We start from the raw sequence: 23,136 nt of genomic DNA, 5'->3' as shown, positions 1-23,136 counted from the left end.
TGTGAAATCAATAAAATCCAGTTAAATACAATAAAACCCCCCTAAGAGCAGCCATAAACCCCATTTAAAATGGCAAAGACTAAAACATCAATAACAGCCAATGCTAAAAAAAATCCACGGAGATAGAAGAGCAACAACACACAACTGTTAAGATATACCTGTAAGATACATTGGGGCAGTAGAATGTATAACAAGTTAAAAGGCCTGTGAGAATAAAAAGGCATTTGCATGGCACTGAAAAATCAGCAAAGACCCGCCCCTTGCATATTTCCGGTTAAGAACATCTCGAGTAATGGGACTGGAATGAGGTTTCTCTGCTTGGGACCCATTGCTAATCTGCTTAGACTACCTTCCCCAACCTGGTGCGCTCCAACTGGGTTGGACTACAACTTCCATCAGCCCTCCATCCAGGATGGCCATGTAAATGCACACTTGCCTAATTTTGCAGTTTCAAGCCAATAGGCGAATCAAAATTCAACTGTTCTTTGAAATCTGCAGTTCTCCAAATTTTGTTATGGAGTTCTCCAATCAATCAAAAGTGCATCCCAAACTGTATATATTAGTAAAAACAGCTTTCAAAACTACATTGTATTTGGAAACAGCTTGCCAAAAAATGTGTATATTGGCCAAAATTGCATGCCAAAATTTGTGTATTTGGAGAAATGCACACAAAAAACATGCAATATTGTTCATGCAAACTTCTTTTAACAACCCTCAAAGTTCAGGATGAACTGAATTTAAGACTGGGGAAAAAAGAAACCGAGAAAGACCTAAACTAACAGATCCCTACTTGTCCAGCCCTACTTCACACATTCAACAACCAGAACACACCAGCTGCCCAAATCAAACCATTGTCACTAGCTAATAGCCAGTCTCCTTCCAGCTTGAAATCCGTGCGTGTGCGTGCGTGTGTGTGTGCGTGTGCTTGTGTGTGCCACCTTCATAACTCTGAAAGACTACAATATATTGGTGCGTTATTGAAGCACACACTGGCATCAGCCACCCAAATCAGGAGATCCTGTGCATTACATTCCAGGCCCTTCTTCGTGCCACAACACCACGCAGTTCAATACATCCGCATTAAAAGAGCCAAGGTACAGACATACTTTAGGTCAAAAGCTAATCCCATTTGCAGATCTGTCTGTCTGTCCATCTATCCATATTCTTTTCCAGCCTACAAATCAACCAGCATCTCCTAAGTCCTCTTACATAGACAATCAGAGCTTCCCTGCCGTTCTCCATCTCCTTGGAGCTTTTTTCATAGCACTCAAAAACTTGACTGTGATTTGCCAGGCAGGCATAAGAAGAAAGCAATGTGGGAGATACTCCTACCCAGTGGGAACTTCGCATTCACCCATTCCATTCACATGAACTCAGCAGCCATCCTCCAAACATTAAGATGCCCCGAACCGTGTACCTCCCGTCCACTCTTCAATCCAATGCAGGGATTTGACCCCATGTCCTGGCGGAAAATTGTTGCCTACATCTTGATGACAGAGCAAGGCAAAAACCGAAGACTGCATGGGGCCTGGCATTCCCACACCAAAAAGTGCACGTTGGTGTTCCCCACTGGACACGGTGCTCCTCGCTGGTGCTCCCCACTCCAAACTCAACGCATCAAGGGAGTTGGGGTACCTAGCTGCCAAGGAAGGCTAGCGTTTTTGAGGATTTTTAGTTGTAGAAATAGTTGTCCAAACATGGCGGGCAAATGATAGAGGTTTATGAAATGAGGAATGGTTTGCAGCGTGGACTGAGAGAATTAGGCGCCTGTCTTCTACCACGTCTGACCCTCAGTCCTTCTAGCTAAGTATTGTTTACCGCAGCCTCCACCAACCTGGTGGACTCCAGATGTCTTGGACTATGACTCTCATCATTCCCAGCCAGCTCATCCAGAGCACTGGGATACTGGCAACTGCCCAAGTCTGATACTGGGCCTGTCTGGCTTGAAGTCTGATATTGGACCTGTCTGGCATAAAGGACTGAGAAATGGGAGCAGAAAGATGGAAAGGAAGGAAGTGGCAGACAAACCACAGGTTCACTGGGATGACTTGATTCCCCTGACACTCCAAAAGGGGACACTACCAGGGAAAAGGGAGGATACAGGGTGACAGCTGAACCCCCCTTCCATTCCTATGCCAGTGGGGTAAGATTCCCTTTTCTTGCATGCTCTATAAGGTGCCTTACATGAGGGCTACACATCCCTACTTTTTCCCACTAGTAACATGGTTAAAAAGTATGCACCGCTGAATTATTGTTTTATTTATTACAATTCTGTACCACCCAATAGCTGAAGCTCTCTGGGATTCCATGGACACCACCATGCCTACAGAAGAAAAAAAAGTCACCTCTTGATGTCATAAGAGTTCACCCAAAGATAGCCAATGTATTTAGGGGTAATGCTCTTGAAGTAGTAGTATAAAACACAGGCACCGGTGGGTGTGCACCGGAAGTATATACTTTCTCACTTCATTTGCCAGTGTGTTTTGCAGGGTAGTGTAAAAAAGAAACAAACCACTTGGTCTGGATTTGGCAAGACCAAATACAACCCATTCATTTTGTCACTACATAAATTACTAGAATCAACCCCTGCTTGGCCAAGGAAGCCATCTTCTCTGGGTACTCCCACCAAAGCATGACACCAGAAGCCACCATCCTCTCCAGCCTGGCACTCTCAGCATATGAGCGCGTTGAGAAAACCTTATTTGGTCTCTCTCTCTTTGCCTTCCAGATTTCAGAAAATTAAGCCTATGTAACCAATAACAAAGTGATGGGTTCAACCCAAACTATCCACAAAGCGAATCCAGTTGAGGAGACCAGCGAAATTATTGACCCATTTGGAGATGTGGAGACTATCAAACAAAACAACCGACTAATGGGATGCATTCGCCATCCAGCATCCAAAGTCAGAAGGCAAGGTTGATGGAACTTACATTGTAAAACGAATGACAACAACAACCTGAGGCCACCCAGGTCAGGGAGGAAAGGATATGGGTTACAGACCAGTTTGAGACACCAGCTCCGCGGTCGGGTTGTCTGGTCGAGGCAGAAAAAGACGGTGGAGGCCAATGCAGGGTAAGGGATCTGGTTCTCTCCCTCGTGGGCTGGATCCCGGGTGGACGATCCTGCCGAGGCCAGACTGTCCTGGATGGATTTACAAGCACTGAGGGTGTCCTCATCTTTCTCCTCCCCAGGCTGGGGTGCCTGACCGGTGGCTGTGCCAGGGGCTATGGGTACCCGTACCTCGTCGCTCGCCAGTGGCTGAAAGGGTTCTCTTCTCCCGCCATCAGTCATGATAGCAGCCGACACCTGTGGGGAGCAACAGTACAAGATGAGGAAGGGTGTGGAGCTGTGGGGGGGGGGGCAGTGCCCTCAGACAACAGCTAGGTGAGAAGACTTTGGTCAGAGGGTTTTAGGACACCCAGGGAGGGGGCCTTAAGCTACCTGCTGGAGAACAGAAAGAAAGCACTTTGCCCCGTACGGTCTACTCTGACCAGCCATATAGTCATTTCCATCACACATCTCAGATCTTTTTAACTGTAAATGCCAAGGACAGAATGAACCTAGCCTTCTGCATGCAAAGCACATGCTCTTCTGCTAAGCCAGAAGCCTCTGCGGATCAAGGGTGCAAGAGGAACCGGAAGGTGTGTCTACACTATGCGTTTAACCCAATGCAACATTTGTGATTTTAAGCGGGGGGGGGGGAATCACCTGGGAACTGCAGTTGGAAGAGGGGTGGGGTGGGAGGGGAGAACATTCTCCACAACCTCACAAAGCTACAGAGCCATAGAATCATAGAATAGTAGGGTTGGAAGGGGCCTATAAGACCATCGAGTCCAACCCCCTGCTCAGTGCAGGAATCCAAGTCAGAGCATCATTTGGGGGTGGGGTTAAGCCATGGCAGCTGAATGGATTTAAAACCAACTTCTGTTTATGTGGTGCAGAGTGAGAGAATGAAAGGGAGTGGGGGGAGAAAAAGAAAGAATAATCCCCCCCCCAAAAAAAAAGTGGGGTGGAAAGACAGAAGGGCAAGAAAAGTGAAGCAGGCAGAGGAGGAAATACAGAGTTGACACTGAATGTCACCAAAGAGAAACTGAAGATGATTTGGGAGGGGTGGTGTAGGGTGTTAGTGGAACATTGGTAGTCCTGGGGAGCACGTAGTTTGGTGGAGGGTAGTAGAACAAGTCCTGTCTGAACACAACACCCCACATGGGATGATTCCATTGCCCCCAATCTTGCTAACCTATTCCCCTCTTGTGTTTCTCTTTTTGGGGAAGCAAATTTGGCCCAAGCCATGTATCCCTGGCAGCCAATTTCTAATCAATAGGCATATCAAGGGAAGCCACACTGGAAGAATGTGGGTCAGGATGAAGATGGATGGTGCAATTTTAAGGCTGCACTCTTATGTAGAGTTAGTTGGGAGTAGTAAGCCCCTTGAACTCTGAAAGACTTAGGGCCAAACTACATGTACACTTGGCACTCTCAATATAACTTTCCTTGTGTAAAAGAAGCCACAGAGGGGCCTGTTTTGGATCAAAACCATAGGGGCAGGAGGTCTAACCTCCCCCTCCCACATACACACATCATGGTCCCAATCCAGATTACATTCCCCCTGCTCCCCAAGCTGCTATTAGCTGTGAAAGGGGAAATTGTGATAGGAACTCCAAACACAGAGCTCTTAACATAACATGTAGTGGGTGCCCTTACTTCTGAGTAAGCATGCATCAGCTTGGCTGTAGGTTTGGTGGAAAGAATGTAAACCCTCCCCTGCTATTTTCAGAGCCCTATATGGGGGTTCAAAACTTATTGCACCAGACTTAAATGGTTACAACTGTCTTTGTCCCAAGACTGGCAAAATTTCCTCTGGAAGGTAGTTACGTGTGCTTTATGGATCCTTAGGAGAGGCAAATAAAGCAGCAGCAAGGACAAAAAGAATGAAAGAAGACCATTCTGGACATATTTTCATATTCTGTCTGTCTGTCTGTCTATCTATCTATCTATCTATCTATCTATCTATCTATCAATCAAGCTATCCATCCACCCACACACTTTCTCTTGGTTCGGCATTTAATGCTAATGTAAAATCTACTTTGGACATGTCCAGCTTCTCTCCCGCATTCCCTGTCCCGCATTAAAAATATTCATATGCCATTTTCTTTATTGGAGTTTTCTTTAGCTTTGCATGTGAAGCCACAACAGAAGGGCAAAGAAAGTGAAGAACTCTATGCTAAGGGGTGGGTGTGATGTCAGAGGAGGATCAGAGGAGAGAGGTGCAAACAGGATGACGGAGGAAAAATGGAAGAAAATACAAATATTCTCCCAGGATTGGAGACAGTCTACCTCTGTGTACCAGTTGCTGGGGAACATGGGCGGGAAGGAGGGTGCTGTTGCACTCCTGGCCTGCTTGTGGGCTTCTCATGGGCAACTGGTTGGCCACTGTGGGAACAGAATTATGCTGGACTAGATGGACCCTGGGTCTGATCTAGCAGGGCTCTTATGTTCTTAACATTCTCTGATGGACAAGGCCAAAATATGGTCTATCTATCCCAGCATCCCGTTTCCAGCCATGCAGGCCGTGCAGCAACAGCCCTCTCTGGAGGCACGTCCCCAGCCACTGGTATCCAGGAGCATACTACCTCTGAAGCTGGAGGATCCATTTAGCTGTCATGGCTAGTAACCATTGGTAGGCTTCTCTTCCATGAATCTATCTAATTCCCTTTTAAACCTTGCAGAGATTAGAGATCTCTAATCTCTTGCAGCAGTGAGTCCCATGAGTTAATCACACATTGTGCGAAGGAGGGATTTTCCTTCCAATCTAAAACCCATCCAAGTCACTGAATGTCCCCAAGTTCTAATTTCATGAGAGAGGGAGAACTGGGTATTTGTGGGTTGGGGGAGGAATGAAAGGGGTTAAGGAGGCTGGGGAGAGGGAAGGGAAGATAAACTATCACCATTATTTATAAGCACCTTCAATATACGTGGTTGTTTACAGAGAGACGGGTCTCTGCCCCGAGGAGTTTCCAATCTAAGTTGGCACCGTGGTGCTGTGGACAGGAGGAAGGGAGAGGTGAGAAACAGTGGAAGGGTTAGGAAACGCGGCTGTGAAGGGATGAAGGAAAGGGTTACAGGCAAGTGAAACGGGGAGCTGGGAGAAAGGAAGGAGTTCATGGGAGCGGAGGAGAGAGCTCGGGGTGGGGGAGAGGAAAGGGTTAATAAAGGAAGAGAAACCTGAAGGTGGGATGGATAGATACAGGAAAAAGGAGAGCAAGAGAAAGGGAAATCCTCGTGCTTCATTGTTCTCTCCTCTCCACTCCCAGCCTGCTCTTGAACCCAACGGGTTCTCTCTCTCTCTCTCTCTCTCTCTCTCTCTCTCTCTCTCTCTTCTCTTCTCTCTGAAAGGGGTGAAAAGAACGGCGGGTGGATCCCAAACGGCAGGCTCTTTCATCCGCGCCCCTCCCGCTCTACACCCGAAAAGTGAAAGGTGTTTAACAAAATATTAATAATAATAATGGGAAGGTGTGAAAATGACCGTGACGTCCAAGAAGCCCGACTCCGAAGCGCATCTCGCTAGGAAAAGGCAGAGGAGAAAAGAAGGGAGTGTGTGTGCGCGTGTACGTGCGGGGGGTGGGGGTGGGGGGTCCCTAACCTTGAGCTTCTAGTTTTAGAAAGAGGTGGGAGAGGAGGAGCAAAATGAGAACTGGGGAGGGGAGGGGAGACCGTAACGGCTTGGTTGGCATTTATTTTATTTTGCGAAGCCCCTCGCCCCCAAGGAGGGGACGAGAGCTCGTGGGTTAGCCTCACCGCTCAGTTCTCCGCACGTCTACTCGAAAGTAAGGCCCGCTGAGGTCAGGGATGACGCTTACTCCCAAGTAAGTCTGCACAGGGTCCTGTACACGCGGACTTGAGCCCGATTGGACTCGAATGGGTTCTACTCTTGAATAAACGGGCTGCATTGGGGGGGAGGGGAGGCTGGCTGGTCCCATTTTTCTTCTTCTTTTGCTGGTATGGGTGGGGTGAGGAGGGGGCTCCTGTCTTACCTTAGTTTCACGGACCTCTGGCTTCCCACACGCATAGCCGTGTCTTGCCGTTCACATGAGACCAGGCAGCAAAATCTACTTTCAAGGACTCCGAGAGGAGAGCGCCGGATCTCTCCCCTCCCACCTCCTCCCGTGGGGATAGGAGGTCTCCAGCTATGTCAATCCCACGAGCAGCTCCGGGGGTGGGGGTGGCCTAGAAGAGGTTCAGGCAGCGAAGCCACCCGTGCCTTTACGCCCCCGAGGCATTCCGTGTCTCTTTTCTTCCCCTCAGCTCCAGTGGTCCCCCCTCTCCTCCCCCCCTTTTCCTGTGGTCCCCCTGGAAGGATGGGCAACGTGCGAGTGATTCCTCTTCGACCCTGGCTCCGGTCCCCCTTGCACCAAGAATCGGGGTGGGGGTGAGGGCAGCCAGTCAGCCACTTCCACAAAATCCTTTGCAAAAGGGAAAAAAGAAAAGACTATGGATAAATACGAGCGAGCGAAAGAGAAAAGAACCCCACGGAGCCGGAGAGCGCTTCGCTTTTGCGCACACTGGAAACTTCAAGACTTAACCGGGGGGAGGGAAGGAAGAGAAAAGGGGAGGAGAAACCCCGGGAAAGGGGTGGGGAGCCTGGAAAGCCGCTGGAATCCCAGCTCCGAGAGAGAGAAAAGAAAAGGATCCCACCCAGCTAAGCAGCGGCGAGCTGGCGAGCCGGGCCTGGCCGTGCGCTTTGGAGAGAGCGCCATGCGTAAAAGTACCCCGGGCACACGGCCTGGGAGAACCAAGAGGTGGCCGGGGTCCAGGGCGCACCGTACCTTCTCCGCAGCTCGGAGAGGCGGCGTGTGCCTCCAACCCAGTGCGTATAAATGGGATGGAATCGGGGGTGCGCGCGCGCGCGCGTGTTTAAGAGGGCTGGGTGGGGTTTGCTCGTTTTTCTTTCTACCCCGAACTGCCGAATGCTCTTCCCCGCCCCCACTTGTCTCTCTCACTTTCCCTTCTCCCTTTGTTCTCTCTCGCAACCGGCGCTGCTGCGCGGTGAAGGTCAGGCTGCAGGCGGTTCAGAAGTTCAGCGGCGCTGCGGGGAGAGAGAGGAGGGGGTTAACCCCGCCTAGGTGCTCAGACGGTTCCCGGGAAGGGAAAGGATTTTTTAATTTTTTTCAGGGCGGGTGGAGCTGCGAGCTTCAGGGACCATCGCTGGGTAACCCAGCCTCGCCCTCCACCGGGGGTGGGGTTCACAGAAAGATGGCCAGTAAAGACGGGATGCCTCCATCGCTTATCTCCTCCTCGGGCTGCAGACAACTACCCATACTGAAGTCGGCACTGCCCTCGCTGAAATCGTAGAAGTCGCGATTCCCGGCGTGCACGGATGAAAATCAAGTCGGGCAAGGTTCCAGCGGATGCTGAAGCGGAGGACGCTCCTCCATCGCGATTTCCACGGAGACACATTTTAAACTCAAGCTCTCCGTTCACCTGGTGTGTTGTTTTCGTCACTTTCAACCTTGGCATGTAGAGAATGCGATCCCCCGATTTACACTCTCTCCACGCCCCCACCCAGTGGTGGTGGGGACCCACAGGCCACTTGAATGAATTGATAAAGTTACTCTAAAGAATGCCCCCTCCCCATCTTTAAGTAGCTAGAAATTCCGATATTTCTAGGAAGGGCCAGCCCTACATGAGATAGGGCCCCCCAGGGTCCAGATTTTGGAAGCATCATCCTTAAAAAAAAAAGCAAATGATCCGTTGTTTTGTCCATTGTATTTTTATGACCATGGCAGGGGGGTGTCATTGACTGCCAACAGGGGACAGTGAGGCTGTGTCCGCTAGCTTGGAGATTCTTTCAATTTATTTATTTATTCATTCATTCATTCATTCATTCATTCAAAATATCTCTTGGCTGTCTTTCAGGGCAGAAGCCCTCCCAAATGACCAGTTTAAGGGGCACAAGAGTCCAATTACAGGGGATACATTTTCTCCTGTAACATGTGGGTGTGTGCCTCTTTCTGTGTGCCCCAGGAGGGGGGAGAGAACCCCCATCAGTCAAGTAAATAAAGTGGTTTGGACACATTAATAAGCACATTCTTTTAAACTGCAGCCGTTTTGTGTACCAGATCTTCTATGATGGCTTACAATTCAGAATAACCAGGTAATCAGTTGGAGCAGGTAATATTCCATTATACCATAGGCTTTGGTTTTATTCCAAGGAAGTGAGTTTTAACAGAAGAGAAGCTTAATAATAATAAAAGGAAGACCCCCCCCCCCGACCAGATGCATTATTACCTGGGACCTTTGAAAATAGATGGGTTTATTATAACCTGCAATATTCAATTTGCAAATGCAGGCCCACTGCTATTCATTGCTGGTTAATAACTGAGAATTGATTGAAAATGGAGGTCAGCGTGCTTCTAGAACAGAGCCAAGACTAATGGAGAACACTATACAAACACATATACAAGTGCAAGCGCGCGCCCACACACACACGTTTTATGCTGCAGAAAGGTTGTGATGAACTCAATGTGGCTGTGATGATACTCTTATTATTGCTATTATTTTGAAAAGTAAAGGAACAGCCCAGAACTGAAGGACACACACTCATGTGAAGAAGGCTGGAACTTAAGAAGAAGAAAGAAAACTAATTAGGGAAAAATTGTTCAGTGCAATGGAGGAATTGTGTTTGATTTGGGGATGCCTTGCTCATGGAAATTGTTTTCCTGTTTTACATAGCTTTATGCTTTGAGCACGGGGGGGGGGGATGACCTTGGCTTGATTGGAACTAAAAAAGAAAGGAAGAAAATGAGAGGTTGGCTGCAAATGGAAAGTATGGGGGAAAAGAGTAGTCTCCAAGTGTCATGAGATGTTCTTGGCTGTCTCCCCAAAAGAAAGTCTTTTCCATTTCATACCCTTTTACTTTTTTGTTCCTTCCAAAGTGTGCATTTGGTAGAACAGCACACAGCCATCTCTAAAGATATTCCTCATCGCACGTCAAGGCTACATGGTAAAGTTCAGCTGCTGCCATGGCAGACCTTTAGAAATGATTTCTGCTGTGGTCTGTTCAAGCCGACCTTTGGAAGGGCCACTTAACGGGGGGTGTATGAAGCTTGCCCAATGTCAGGATCAGACTGGGCCAAAGGGGCTGGGGATGCCATACATTGCTATGGCCAGTTCTTGAAGGGTGGATTCTCCGGTCCAGAGATGAGGAAGGCAAGTTCCTGTTCCATTGACCAGACCAGGGAAGAAGGCCAGCCAAGATTTTTGTGTCTTTTTCAGGCTTGGCCGATCCAAAGGCTTCATACTGCTGGCCAGTCACTGGTATTGCATACTCCTTGTCTCTTCTTGAATGCCAGAAGAGGGTGCTAAATATATCTAGGGCATGCTGGGAGTTGTAGTCCAGCCCATCTGCTGGGCACCAGGGTGGGGAAGGCCTAGATACCTCACTAGACTTGGGCATGTGATTGCTGGTCCAGAGTCCTTGAGGTCCAACTATTTGTACAGCTGTTTTTGCCTTGCCCCAAAGTGACATCCTGTCTGCAACACCTGATCAGCAATGGCTTATTTTGCCAGAGGAGGGATTTTGCCCCCCACCCCCCAATTATTAATTCATGTGTTCGTTCAGCTCCCAGTTAGAATGCAAGAGATGGACTGGCTTGCTGCTGTGGGTCCTTCCCCAGGCCTGCTCCGACTAGTGGGACTTTGGCATTCAGTCCTTGCCTGGTCAACAGTGCAGGACCTTATGCAACCAGGGCTCAAGCAAGGTGAGGTGGCAATGCCAGGAAGGAGAGACCTGGTGAGGTGAGTCTGGTCCTCTGGACATGCCCCTTGGAAGTGGGAGGGTCTAGTAGAGCAGAAGACTGGAGGAAATGGGTGTGGGCAGGAAGGGGCAGCCAGGAAGGGGCAGCCAGGGCTGAGGACGAGTCAAGCCCCCAGCAAAAAGACTGGAAGGAAGGGGCTTTCTGGTGCTCCTAGCTCAGAAAAAAGGAGATACTTCTTACATGGGCTGGGGCATTTGTTGAGTAGTAGGGAGGTGCTGTAGCTCAATGGTAAAGCTCAATAGTAAAGCACACACTTTGCATGTGGAAGGTCCTAATATCTCCAGCTAGGGCTGGGAAAGATCTGTGTCTGAATCTCTGGACAGCCATGGCTGCCAGCCAGTGCAGGCACGACTGGGCTAGATGGACCAAGGGTCTGCCTCAGTCAGAGCCTGCTTCCTCTGTTCCTGACGCATGCTTTGAATGCTGAAGGCCCCGGGTTGCATCCAGCCGATGGACGACTCTCTCTGCCTGAGGCCCTGGAAAGCCACTGGCACTGGTAGAAAATGCTGGGGCTAGATGCACTCATGGTAAGACTCGGGATGGGACCCCATAGCTCAGTGCTGGAGCCCCTGCTTGGCATGCAGGAGGTCCCAGGTTCGGTCCCCAGCATCTCCAGGTAGGGCTGGAAACACTCCTGTCTGAAACTCAGGAGAGCCACTGCCAGTTGGTGTCGGCAATATTGGGCTAGATGGTCTGACTCAGTAGAAGGCAGTTTCCTATGTTCCTATGGGATACGACACTTTCATGTCGTATCCCATAGTGGCAAATGTTGATGTGCAAGCCAGAGGAGGCTGGTGGCGCCAATGCCAGTGGGGCGGTGAATCCACTCCAGATTTCAGTCTGAGCTCTAAAGGAACCAACCAATGGGCAGGTGCTCATTCTAACAGCTCCCATAGCCACACCCACAAGGAGAGTCCAAAACTGCAGGCAGCTGCGCATTTCTCTCTGTCTCCCTCCCCATGTACATGTTGCACTAGGGATGTATGAACCCCCCACTGTCTGGTCTGGGGAGAGTCCATTGCAGGGGAAGTCAGGTTGCTTGGGGCCCTGCAGAGTCCTCTGGGGCCTTGCCGTGCCCACTGGAGTGGCTCTCCGGCTTCCTATAAAATGTGATGATGCTAATGGTGGATGCTGTTAGCCTATCACAGGGAAATTACAGCCATAAATGGCATTTTTATGCCATTTGCAGCCATTGAGCACTGGCTTTTACCTGAAGTAAAGCTGTTTATGGAGGTTTGTAGGTAAAGGTATTTTATTTATTTATTTATTTATGTATGTATGTATGTATGTATGTATTTTATTAATCGCCCATCTGGCTGGTCACCCAGCCACTCTGGGTGATGTACAATATTAGAAACAGTTTAAAACAATAAAATTCTACATTAAAAACATCATATTTCTAAAAATACCCTAACCCACCCCGAGTGCATGCCTGAACAACCACGTTTTTAATGCGCGGCAGAAGCTCATTAAAGAGGGGGCATGGCGGAGTTCCGTAGGGAGGGAGTTCCACAGAGTAGGGGCCACCACAGAGAAGGGCCACCACAGAGAAGGCCCTCTCCCTCGTCCTCACCAGCCTAGCTGTCCTGGCTGATGGGACAGAGAGAAGGCCATCTGAGGCTGATCTTGTTGAGCGGCCTGTCTGGTGTTGCTGGAGGCACTCCTTGAGATAGGCTGGGCTGGAACTGCATAGGGTTTTAAAGGTTAAAACCAACACCTTGAATTTAGCCTGGAAAACAACTGGTAACCCATGCAACTCCTTCAGCACCGGAGTGATGTGATCACACCAGCAGCTGCCTTTAATCAGGCGAGCCGCCACGTTCTGCACCAGCTGCAGCTTCCAAACCGTCTTCAAGGTTTGGAATGTCTTCAATGCGCATAGAGCGCATTACAGTAGTCTAAACGAGAGGAGACCAGGGCATGTACTACTGAGCTTGACCCAGCCAGTAAGCACTTTATGGTGGCAAATGGTGTACAGTATGCCATTTACGGCTGTAACTTTCCTGCGATAAGCTAATGGCAGCCCCCATTAAGCGTATTGTTGTATAGGAAGCCGGAGAGTCACCTCATGGGAACTCCTCTGGATCTGGAGGTGAGTGCAGCTGGTCCGCCACGGATTCTGGAGGTTGGATTCTTTGGAATCTGGCCTCATCTGAGTCCACAGCAGATTTCCCGAGCATCCCTATGTTATACTACGCACTGCCTCTCTTGTGGGAGGGGGTGTCTACACGCCCACACACCAAATAGCAGCAATACGTAGTATAATGTCCAATTTATTAGGATCAGCTGACAGTCACAGAATAGTGAGCTGGCAAAGGGCAGTGTAAAACTAACAGCTTTTAATTGGCCATTAAGGACCAAACCACTCCAACATGCTTAGAATTACCGCAGCAGCAGCTCATGACAATGTATTTTTTTTGGGAAAATCTTTGCTCCTGGATGCTTGTGAGGGATTGAAACTAAGCTCAAAGGGAACAGAGAAATCTGGGGAGGGCGGTAGGGATGGCGGAGAATTTCTCCCCGAAACTTCGGGGGGCCGAGCGCCAACAGAGAAATCCTCCGAACCCCCCCGCACCCCCCCCGGGACGGGACTTACCTTCACTAAATGTCCCTCCCGGCGGTGGGTCCGGCCGGCGGTTCGGCGGGTGTTCGAGCGGGGCGGGAGCAGCAGCCGGTCTTTCGACCGGCTGCCGCTGCCGCCATTGCAATAAAAGGAAAAAAACAAAAACGCCCCCTGATAGGCTACGTGACGATTCACGTAGCCTATCACGGCTAGATTTGCAAAGTCAGCCGTGATAGGCTACGTCAATCATCACGTAGCCTATCATGGGTGACTTAAAAAAAAAAAAAGCGCGTACGGATAATGGCGGCCCCCATAGGGAGCCGCCATTCCCGTTCCTTATTTGGTCGCTGAAGTCTACGTAAAGATTTACATAGACTACGGCGAAAATAAGGGCAACGCTATTTGCGTTGCCCTTATTTTCGCCGTAGTCTACGTAAACATTGACGTAGACTACAGCGACTAAATAAGGAACGCGAATGGCGGCTCCCTATGGGGGCCGCCATTCGCGTACGTGCTTTTTTTTTTTTAAGTCACCCGTGATAGGCTACGTGACGATTCACGTAGCCTATCACGGCTGACTTTCCAGATCTAGCCGTGATAGGCTACGTGAATCGTCACGTAGCCTATCAGGGGACTTTTTTTTTTTTACTTTCGTGTTCGCGGCCGGGCGAGGCGGGAAGCCTCCTCCCCGGCCTGAATTTCGGCCGGGCGAGGCGGGAAGCCTCCCCCCCCGGCCTGAACTTCGCGGGGGGAGCAGCGAAGCGCTCCCCCCCACTGCGAAAAAGCTGCGAGAAAAGGTAAGTGACTTTCGTTCACCCCTAGTCCTAGTATGGCTGGGTCAAGCTCAGTCCTCGGGCAAACCCATTCAGTAAAGTCAGAAGGCTGGCAGAGAGCAAAAGCACAGCAGTACCTCTCCAGAAAGAAGGCCAGGGCCGGCCCAACCACTATGCCAGCTCATGCGCCCGCATCAGGTGGAGGAGTGGGAAGAGTGGCAAATTGCGCTGTTCTCCCCCTCCCCAGCCCTACCAGGAGGGCCCACCACTGACTCCCTGCCACCCCTAGCAGGGGCTCTGGAATGCTCTGCAAGCTGCTTCCTCACCGTGGCACTTGCCCCAGCCCCAGCAACAGAGCGGCGGGTGGAATTCTCGGTCGTGTGCCACCGCTTTTCCTTATCATGGCCATGGCAGCCTTGTGAGAGTTTGGCTGAAGTCTTGTGGCCCCTCACGAGAGTTTGGCTGAGTCTCTTGAGAGAGTTTGGCTGAGTCCTCGTGGGAGACCCAAGGCTGGGAAGGAGCACAAGGTGGGAGCAAGCAGGTGGGTGGGCGAGCAGGCGGGCAGGAGCAGGCGGGGAGGCGTCATTTGAGGCAGCAAGTTATATTGGGCCGGGCCTGAGAAAGGCAGTCAAAACGTGGGGCCTGAAGTGGAGCCAAAGTCCAGCCAAGCAAGCAGTGCAAACCAAGCACAATCCACAAGAAAGGCTCGTATCGGCAGTCCAGGGGTCAGCAGCATGAGAGGTCAGTCCACGGAAGCAACAAGGTCAGGAAAACTAGTGGGAGCTGAGATAAAGATGTTATTCCAGCAGCTCTCTCTGCCTAGGCTGGTGCTTCCAACACCCCACCCAGGACTCGGGCCCAGTGCTCTTCCACATTTTGATTAATGACTTGGAGGAGGAGGTGCAGGGAATGCTGATCCGATTTGCAGATGACACAAATTGGGCGGGATAGCTAATACTTTGGAAGACAGAAACAAAATTCTAAGTGATCTGGATAGACTGGAGCGCTGGGCAGAAAACAACAGAATGACATTTAATAGGGATAAATGCTACAAGTTCTGCACCTAGGAAAAAGAACCCAGATGCACAGTTACAAGATGGGGATACATGGCTCAACAACGCTACAAGCGAGAAGGATCTTCGAATTGTTGTCGATCACAAGCTGAATATGAGCCCACAATGTGATGTAGCTGCAAAAAAGGCCAATGCTCTTTTGGGCTGCATTAATAGAAGAATAGCTTTCAAATCCCGGGAAGTACTAGTTCCCCTCTCCTCAGCACTGGTTAGGCCTCATCTGGAGTACTGTGTCCAGTTCTGGGCACCACACTTGAAGAAGGATGCAGACAAACTGGAGAGGGTTCAGAGAAGGGCAATGGAGATGATCAGGGGACTGGAAACAAAGCCCTATGAGGAGAGACTGAAAGAACTGGGCCTGTTTAGCCTTGAGAAGAGATGAGAAGAGAAGACTGAGGGGAGATAGGATAGCGCTCTTCAAGTACTTGAAAGGTTGTCACAGAGAGGAAGGCCAGGATCTCTTCTCCGTCAACTCAGAGTGCAGGACACGGAATCATGGGCTCAAGTGACAGGAAGCCAGATTCCGGCTGAACATCAGGAGAAACTTCCTGACTGTTAGAGCAATATGACAATGGAACCCATTCCCCAGGGAGGCGGTGGGCTCTCCCCCACTGGAGGCATTCAAGACGAGGCTGGACAGCCATCTGTCAGGGATGCTCTGACTTGGATTCCTGCATTGACCATGCGGTTGGACTCAGCCTTCTAGGCCCCTTCCAACCCTACTATTCTATGATTCTATGACTCAGCTGCAGCACATCTGAGGCTTTTGGGGAAAACCCGCATCATGAGGAAAGCCCTACTCAGGAGGAGTCCTTTACTCAGGAGGAGTCTTCCTTTGCAACCAAACACTCCTTCTCACGGGGGTCATTCTGTCCTCCCTCTTGGGACGCTGCCACTCTTGGGGGCTAGGGGGTCACCCTGCCTCTGTCTTAGAGGGGGAGTTCCCCCCTCTTTCAGGGAAGGACTTGTGGCAAACTGCCCTAAGGACCTAGGCTCCTATTCTTCTGGCATGGGCTGCTCCTTGATGTTTGTTTCTGGGAGCTCCAGCTCTTCGTCTGAAGAAGATTTGGGGCATGGCAGGTACCAGCCTTTCCCCAAACCCCTGATCTCCTGCTTCTGCATTACAGACCCAAACAGCCATATGCCAGGAGAAAGAACTGCAGCAAAATGCAGGGCTCTCAGCCTGCTGCGATTCAGCTGAGGCTTACCTAGAAGGTTGATTTTCCACGGCAGGATGCCATCCCACTGAATCTAAAGGTTAGGTGGCCATGGTTAGATTATATTTTCACTAATGCAGGCCAACATTTTGGCAGGTTAAAAGGGGCTTTTTAGAACATTATCCTATGACTGTGCACCAGGAGGGGGTGGGAAGCGGGCTTTCCATTCTCCGGCAATGTTCTTTTTAGTGGTAATTAAAGTAGAGGCATCTTGTCTCTTATGTCCTCATAAAATGCTTTACGCATTCATCTCCTGCTAGTAAGCTCACTTTTTTTTTTATTAGACAGTAAGAAAATAATGGAAACCATAGATGCATTTTGGATACCTGCCCCCACCCCCATAAGACCATGTGTTTTATGGAAAGTAGTTTCTACTATTCCTTTCTTCAGGGCTACACATATTTTGGTTTGCTTGTTTTGGAAGTACATTGTAGTGTGTATGTGTATGTTTTCTAAATGGCGGCCAACAATAAATATGCTGAACTTGAACTCAAAGTCTCCCAAGAGGCCAAGGAATAAGATGGTGCTGAAACTTTAATTTTTGCTTCCATATATTTTGCTTCCCTGAGTTTTGGTAAAAAACTCAGGGAAGACAAAAGAAAGTGCTCCTTCACACAATTAAGGGTGCCATCCCATGCATGTTTAGAAAGAAAGAAAAAAGTCCTACAGCTTCCAGGATTGCCCAGCCAGCCATGCTGGCTGGGGAATTCTGGGAGTTGTAGGACTTTTTTCTGTCCAAATATGGATAGGATTGCACTTTAACTGGTGGAATTTGCTACTATGAGATGGGGGCAGGGGAGATGGCTGCTTATTTAGATAGCTTTAAAACAGGGGTGGGCTACTTGTGGCCTTCCCGATGTTGCTGGACTACAACTCCCATCATCCCTAGCCAGCATAGCCAGTGGTGAGAGATGAGGGGAGCTTTATTCCCACAAATTCTGGAGGGCCACCAGTCGCTCGTCCCTGCCTTAAAACATTTGGGTAGATTCACAGCGGGTATGTCTCTCGATGGCTATTAACAGGAGAGCTGAACAAACCCACGTGAATGCGTTCGTTCATGCAGAGTATCTCTACCATGTTCCTCGGGCAAAAAAGGCTCCCAGAGTGGCTTGTATGGAATCAGTAAAACAAGACCGTTCCTGCCCTCAGGCTTACAATCCAGTCTAGGAAGACATGATGCACAAGGACAAAGGGGCGGGGAGGGAAGAGGAAAAACAAAGCCGTCTTTCAGCGGGGCTGGCAGAATGGCCCTGTTTCCTGAGCCCCAGCATCTTCCTCTCCATAGTCAGTCTGCCGCTGGAGGGGGCGCTGCCTGCACGCTCTGCTTGGGGGATTCCTGGCAGCGTCTGGCCACCGTTGAAAGCTGAGTACTGGGCAGATGCAGGAAGGCCAACCTTCCCTTCATTCTCCACATGGTGGGGTGCACTGTATTGGCCCCAGGAGCGTGGCCACATCATTTGCAGTGTTAGAGGGGCCTAGAGATCCATAACACTTGCTTGAGTTCATTATCGGTGCAGTTCCCATACTAGTAAGCCTCTGAGCATGTGCAGATGGGTCAAAAGGCTGATAAGAGCCTTTGTGGTGCATTCCTTGCTAATGAGGAGAGAGTCTTTATCTCTGATGTGTCTGGGAAGCAAAGTCCGTTTACAGGTGACTGTGCCTGAGAACCAAACACTTCTGGCCTATGCTGAATGAACGTGAGGGGCGCGTGCTACTGCTGTGCTGCTAACGTGTATGGTATAAGACCTATTGTACCCCATGGCTCTTGGTTCAGAGAAGCTGTCTGATCCAGCCATTGGGTACGCCTGCGTGCTGTAAGTCACTCAATAAAGTCTCCTTGTAAGCAAATCTTTGAGTCTGATGTATCACTATCTTGGCACCTCTAACCTAAGAGTTCCACGGCTGGGGCAACACATGCGCCAAGATGATGATAGACCTGTGTACGCATGTGTGGTGGTGGGCCCAGTGGAGGCTGGTGGCTCCGATTTCGGTGGGGCTGTGGTTCTGCTCTGGGTTTCAATCAGGACCAGCCAGAACACTAAAATAGCTACCCAAGGTGCTGCGCCCTCTCCCCAAAATGGGCTCTGCACCTTTGGACAGCTCCTTTAGAGTTCCGGCTGGGTCTGACTGAAACCTAGAAGAGATTCACAGCCCCAATGAAACCGGAGCCACCAGACTCCACTTGGTGGGCCATCCATGCAAGTGTTTTCTCAGGTGTACGATGGTTTTGTGATTAGCCCAAGGTGGTGGCTCACATCGAGGCATGGGCAGCTGAAGGGGTGCCCCACTGCTGCTGCCAGCACTGCAGTGGGGGAGTGAGGAGGGGTGCTCCCTTCTTCTCCCCTACCCCTGCTACAGCAGCAGCAGCAGCAGCAGCAGTGAGGGACAGGCTGGTTGTTTCATGTAAATACAAGAGACTTACGTAAGCCTGTCCTGCGCTGCCGCCGCTGTAACAAGTGGGGGGGGAGGTGCTTCCTTCTTTTCCTCTAGGTGACAGGCAGCTCATGGAGGGACCGGGAACCAGCACGCTTGCCCAAGTCAGCACATGGCGAGTCGAGCTACAGCTCAGGTCCAAGGACTGATGAATCCACAGCTGGCTACAGAATCGGACTCAAAGAGTGCTTATCAATGGGATCTTCTTCAGCTGGGGAGAGGTAACAAGTGGGGTACCACAGGGCTCAGTCCTGGGCCCAGTGCTCTTCAACATTGTTATTAATGACTTGGAGGAGGATGTGCAGGGAATGCTGATCAGATTTGCAGATAACGCAAAATTGGGCGGGATAGCTAATGCTTTGGAAGACAGAAACAAAATTCAAAGTGATCTGGACAGACTGGAGCGCTGGGCAGAAAACAACAGAATGACATTTAATAGGGATAAATGCCAAGTTCTGCACCTAGGAAAAAGAAACCGAATGTGCAATTACAAGATGGGGGATACATGGCTCAACAACACTACAAGAGAGAAGGATCTTGGAATTGTTGTAGATCACAAGCTGTAGCTGAGCCAACAATGTGATGTAGCTGCAAAAAAGGCCAATGCTCTTTTGGGCTGGATTAATAGAAGCATAGCTTCCAAATCCTGGGAAGTACTAGTTCCCCTCTCCTCAGCACTGGTTAGGCCTCATCTGGAGTACTGTGTCCAGTTCTGGGCACCACACTTTAAGAAGGATGCAGACAAGCTGGAGAGGGTTCAGAGGAGAGCAACGAAAATGATCAGGGGGCTGGAAACAAAGCCCTACGAAGAGAGACTGAAAGAACTGGGCATGTTGAGCCTTGAGAAGAGAAGACTGAGGGGAGATATGATAGCGCTCTTCAAGTCCTTGAAGGGTTGTCACATTGAGGAAGGCCAGGATCTCTCCTCGATCATCCCAGACTGCAGGACACAGAATAATGGGCTGAAGTGACAGGAAGCCAGATTCCAGCTGAACATCAGGAAAAACTTCCTGAGTGTTAGAGCAATACGACAATGGAACCAATGACCCAGGGAGGCGGTGGGCTCTCCCAGACTGGAGGCGGTCAAGACGAGGCTGGGCAGCCATCTGTCAGGGGTGCTCTGACTTGGATTCCTGCACTGAGCAGGGGGTTGGACTCGATGGCCTTGTAGACCCCTTCCAACCCTACTATTCTATGATTCTATGATTCTATGACTGGCACTGGGAGGGGCTGAACCAGCAATTTCTTGCCAGGCTTTGAGCCCCAACCAGATGCCTGCATCATCCTTATCTACGGCAGGCAGGTATGTCATGGTCTTCTCTGTGCTGGGAATCACTGTAGCTATTCAATTTGGCTGGGGCAGATGGGTGAGAAGCTTGTTTGGTCCCTTTTTCGATAAAAAAATTCTCAAATGTCTTCATAAATGGGATGCAATTAACTAGTGATTTCAAAAAAAGGGAAAATCTGAATGTGGGACAAAGTCAAATTGATAGGTTTGTCCATCCTTACACCTCTCTAACTTAACCAGAGCCTCCACCCTATTGATGGGGCAAACTCTCCCACTCAGGATTGAAACTGGGTTCAGAAAAACAATGATTTTCCTAAGAACTCAGAAAAGAGCTCAGTTTATTCTCAGCCCAGTTCTGAGTTGAGAGTCTTGCAGCCCTTGACATTTATTATGACCGAAGCTTTTGAGGACTAGAGATCACTCCATCAGTTGCATGAAGAATAACATGGAGGGTAATACTTTATGCAGCTGAATGTGGTTGCTAGTCCAAGAACACTTACACCATAATACATTTATTAGTCTTCGAGGTGCTGTATGACTAGGGTTGGATGAATCTGTTGATTTTGATTTTTCTCACTTTCCCATTTTTCTGATCTTAAATTCAGTTCATCCGAAACTTTGAGAGTTTTTTTTTTTAAGTGTGCAGAAAAATGTGTACTCATTTTTGTGTAGATTTCTCCTAATACATGTACTTTTTCCACAATTTCGCCTAATATGCACATTTTTTTGCAAGGCATTTTCTTAAAATAATGCATTTTTGAAAGTTATTTTCACAAATATCCACATGCATCCCCCCCCCCCTTTATACCACATTTTTGGTACGCATTTTTTGATTGGGGAACTGCATTATAACATTAGAAGGAATGAGAATTTCAAAGGATGATTGCGTTTCAGTTTGTGTATTGTTTTGAAAGTGTGAAATTTGGTAAAAAACAACCACCAAGAGAGCATAACAAATGTATTCTGGCAATGGCATAAGCTTTCTTGGATACTCTCTACTTCATCAGATGCATGAAATGTTTACCTTAGATTGTAAGATTTATGTACGCATGCTGTGTGGCCAGGCAGAATGTGTAATGCAAAAAGTACAGACAGTGATAATTACCTTAACCATTGCCATTTACAATAGGGGTGTACGAAACACTTACCTGGTTCTGCTGGGGCCATCTGCGGTGGGGGAGAGGTGCTTCATCCCCCTTGGAATCCTCCCCGGCTGGCTCTGCTCCGCGGCAACTCTGCGGAGCCACTGGCTGGGGCCGGCCGCAGCCAGGCTTCCGGCCGCTGCTGGGCTGCTACAGCCACAAATGGCGGCCGCTACACTGGCCACCATTTGCGTCCCTGCCAAGCCGTGATAGGCTACCTAAGTATTTACATAGCCTATCATGGCAAAAGGCAGGGATGCAAATGGCGGCCGCTAAGCCATTTGCGTGCCTGCCTTTTGCCATCATAGGCTGCATAAATACTTACATAGCCTATTATGGCAAAGAGCGGGGGCGCAAATGGCTTAGCGGCTGCCATTTGCGCCCCTGCTCTTTGCTGTGATGGGCTACGTAAGTATTTACTATCATTACTTAAGTATTTACTATCATTAAGTATTTACTATCACAGCCTAATACAGGCATGCAAATGGTGGCCACTATGATGGCCGCCATTTGCGGCCGCAGCAGCCCGGCAGCGGCTGGAGGACAAGCCGGAGCCACTGCCGCATTCACCACTGCATCTGCCGCCACCGCATCTGCCGCCAGGTAGGTCTGTCCCAGGGGCGGATTTTGGAGGGTGGCGGGGGGAGGCCATTCTGCCATGGACTCCGGGGGGGGGGGCAGATTCCAAAGAATCTGGCCTCACTGGAGTCCGTGGCGGATTTCTCCAACATCCCTAATTTACAAACCATTGTTGGGTGATAACAAAGACATGATTGCAGTAGAGAGCAGATTACCATAGTGTGATTAACACATACGCTTTTGTCCTAGTTCAAACCAATTGGGAGGGCAAGCAGCATGCAGGGGGATCCCCACTTCTATATTTTTTCACAGATTAGAGAAAACTGCGGGAATTCCTTCATCTGCTTCCTCCCCAAGCCCCCAGTAGCCTCCATGGGGAATCTGTTTGTGGAGGGGGCATGCATGGTTTGGGCAGGCAAGAGGCCCTTGAGGGAGCTCAAACCTTCACAGGCTGGGTGGGAAACTCCATGGCCAGGTTACATCCACAGTCTGAAGCTTCACTGTTCCTGCTCTAGGCAATACTAGGTGATGCTCCAGACAGTATTACCTAGTCATGGAGGGCATGTTTACCCCTCAGAGATAGACTTCCTCCCATTCTAGGATTCCCTTCTTGCATCTGGCATTCCCCAATGCAGAAACAACCAATAATTGCTAACAACAACAATGTGACCTCTGATTTGAATATAGGCCCCAAGCCAACACTTTATCCACTGAACTACTTTGATTCTACAAGCTACACACTATTCTAACTTCATTGACTTCAATGTTGTCATTCCAGCATTATGCCAATATAAGGGAGAGTAGCACTTGGCCAGCATTCATTCCTCCCCATCAATATGTCCGCAAGATTTTGAGGATCGATACTGTCACAGGAAGACAGAAATATATGTGAATGGGGAATTGGTTTGCACGATCAAGGGCAGACTGAAGAGAGAGATACAGAGTTCTCTTTGCCAGCTTCGGTATTTTGTCACATGTTGGCACTTGTTCAAGTCAATTACAATGAGTGTGAAATAAAGCAAGGAGAGGAAGGTAAACATGAGACTTGTCATCAGTGAGTGATATCTTGAATTCAAGCCCACCTAGAAGTCCTTTGACTTGAGGATGCTATTTGCACATGCATGTTTCATTCATATATGCAGTGCATCGTGGGTGGTCTTACATTTACACATATTGTTGTTTCCATGCACATCTGTTTTGCTCATGCAGCCACACTTCATCACAGATTTCATAGTCTCAGGGCTACCTGTA

The 23,136-nt window shown here is 49.4% G+C and overlaps 1 protein-coding gene across 1 annotated transcript in view; it reads right to left on the bottom strand.

Moving 5' to 3' along the window:
- Nucleotides 1-7,564, bottom strand: part of CACNA1H (calcium voltage-gated channel subunit alpha1 H) — a 419,417-nt gene extending 411,853 nt beyond the window's left edge. Inside the window, exons 1-2 of the mRNA XM_084818118.1 lie at nucleotides 7,035-7,564; nucleotides 2,990-3,306 (exon numbers count right to left, since the gene is read on the bottom strand). Of these exons, the coding sequence (XP_084674244.1) occupies nucleotides 2,990-3,291 (302 nt within the window). The 5' untranslated portion in view covers nucleotides 3,292-3,306; nucleotides 7,035-7,564. The remainder of the gene's footprint in view (nucleotides 1-2,989; nucleotides 3,307-7,034) is intronic.
- Nucleotides 7,565-23,136: the final 15,572 nt, after the last annotated feature.

This window comes from Heloderma suspectum, chromosome 12 (assembly GCF_057233095.1).
Source record: "Heloderma suspectum isolate Gila_16-S chromosome 12, 16-S_ref, whole genome shotgun sequence".
NCBI lineage: Eukaryota > Metazoa > Chordata > Lepidosauria > Squamata > Helodermatidae > Heloderma > Heloderma suspectum.
This window is presented reverse-complemented; position numbering and strand designations above follow the sequence as displayed.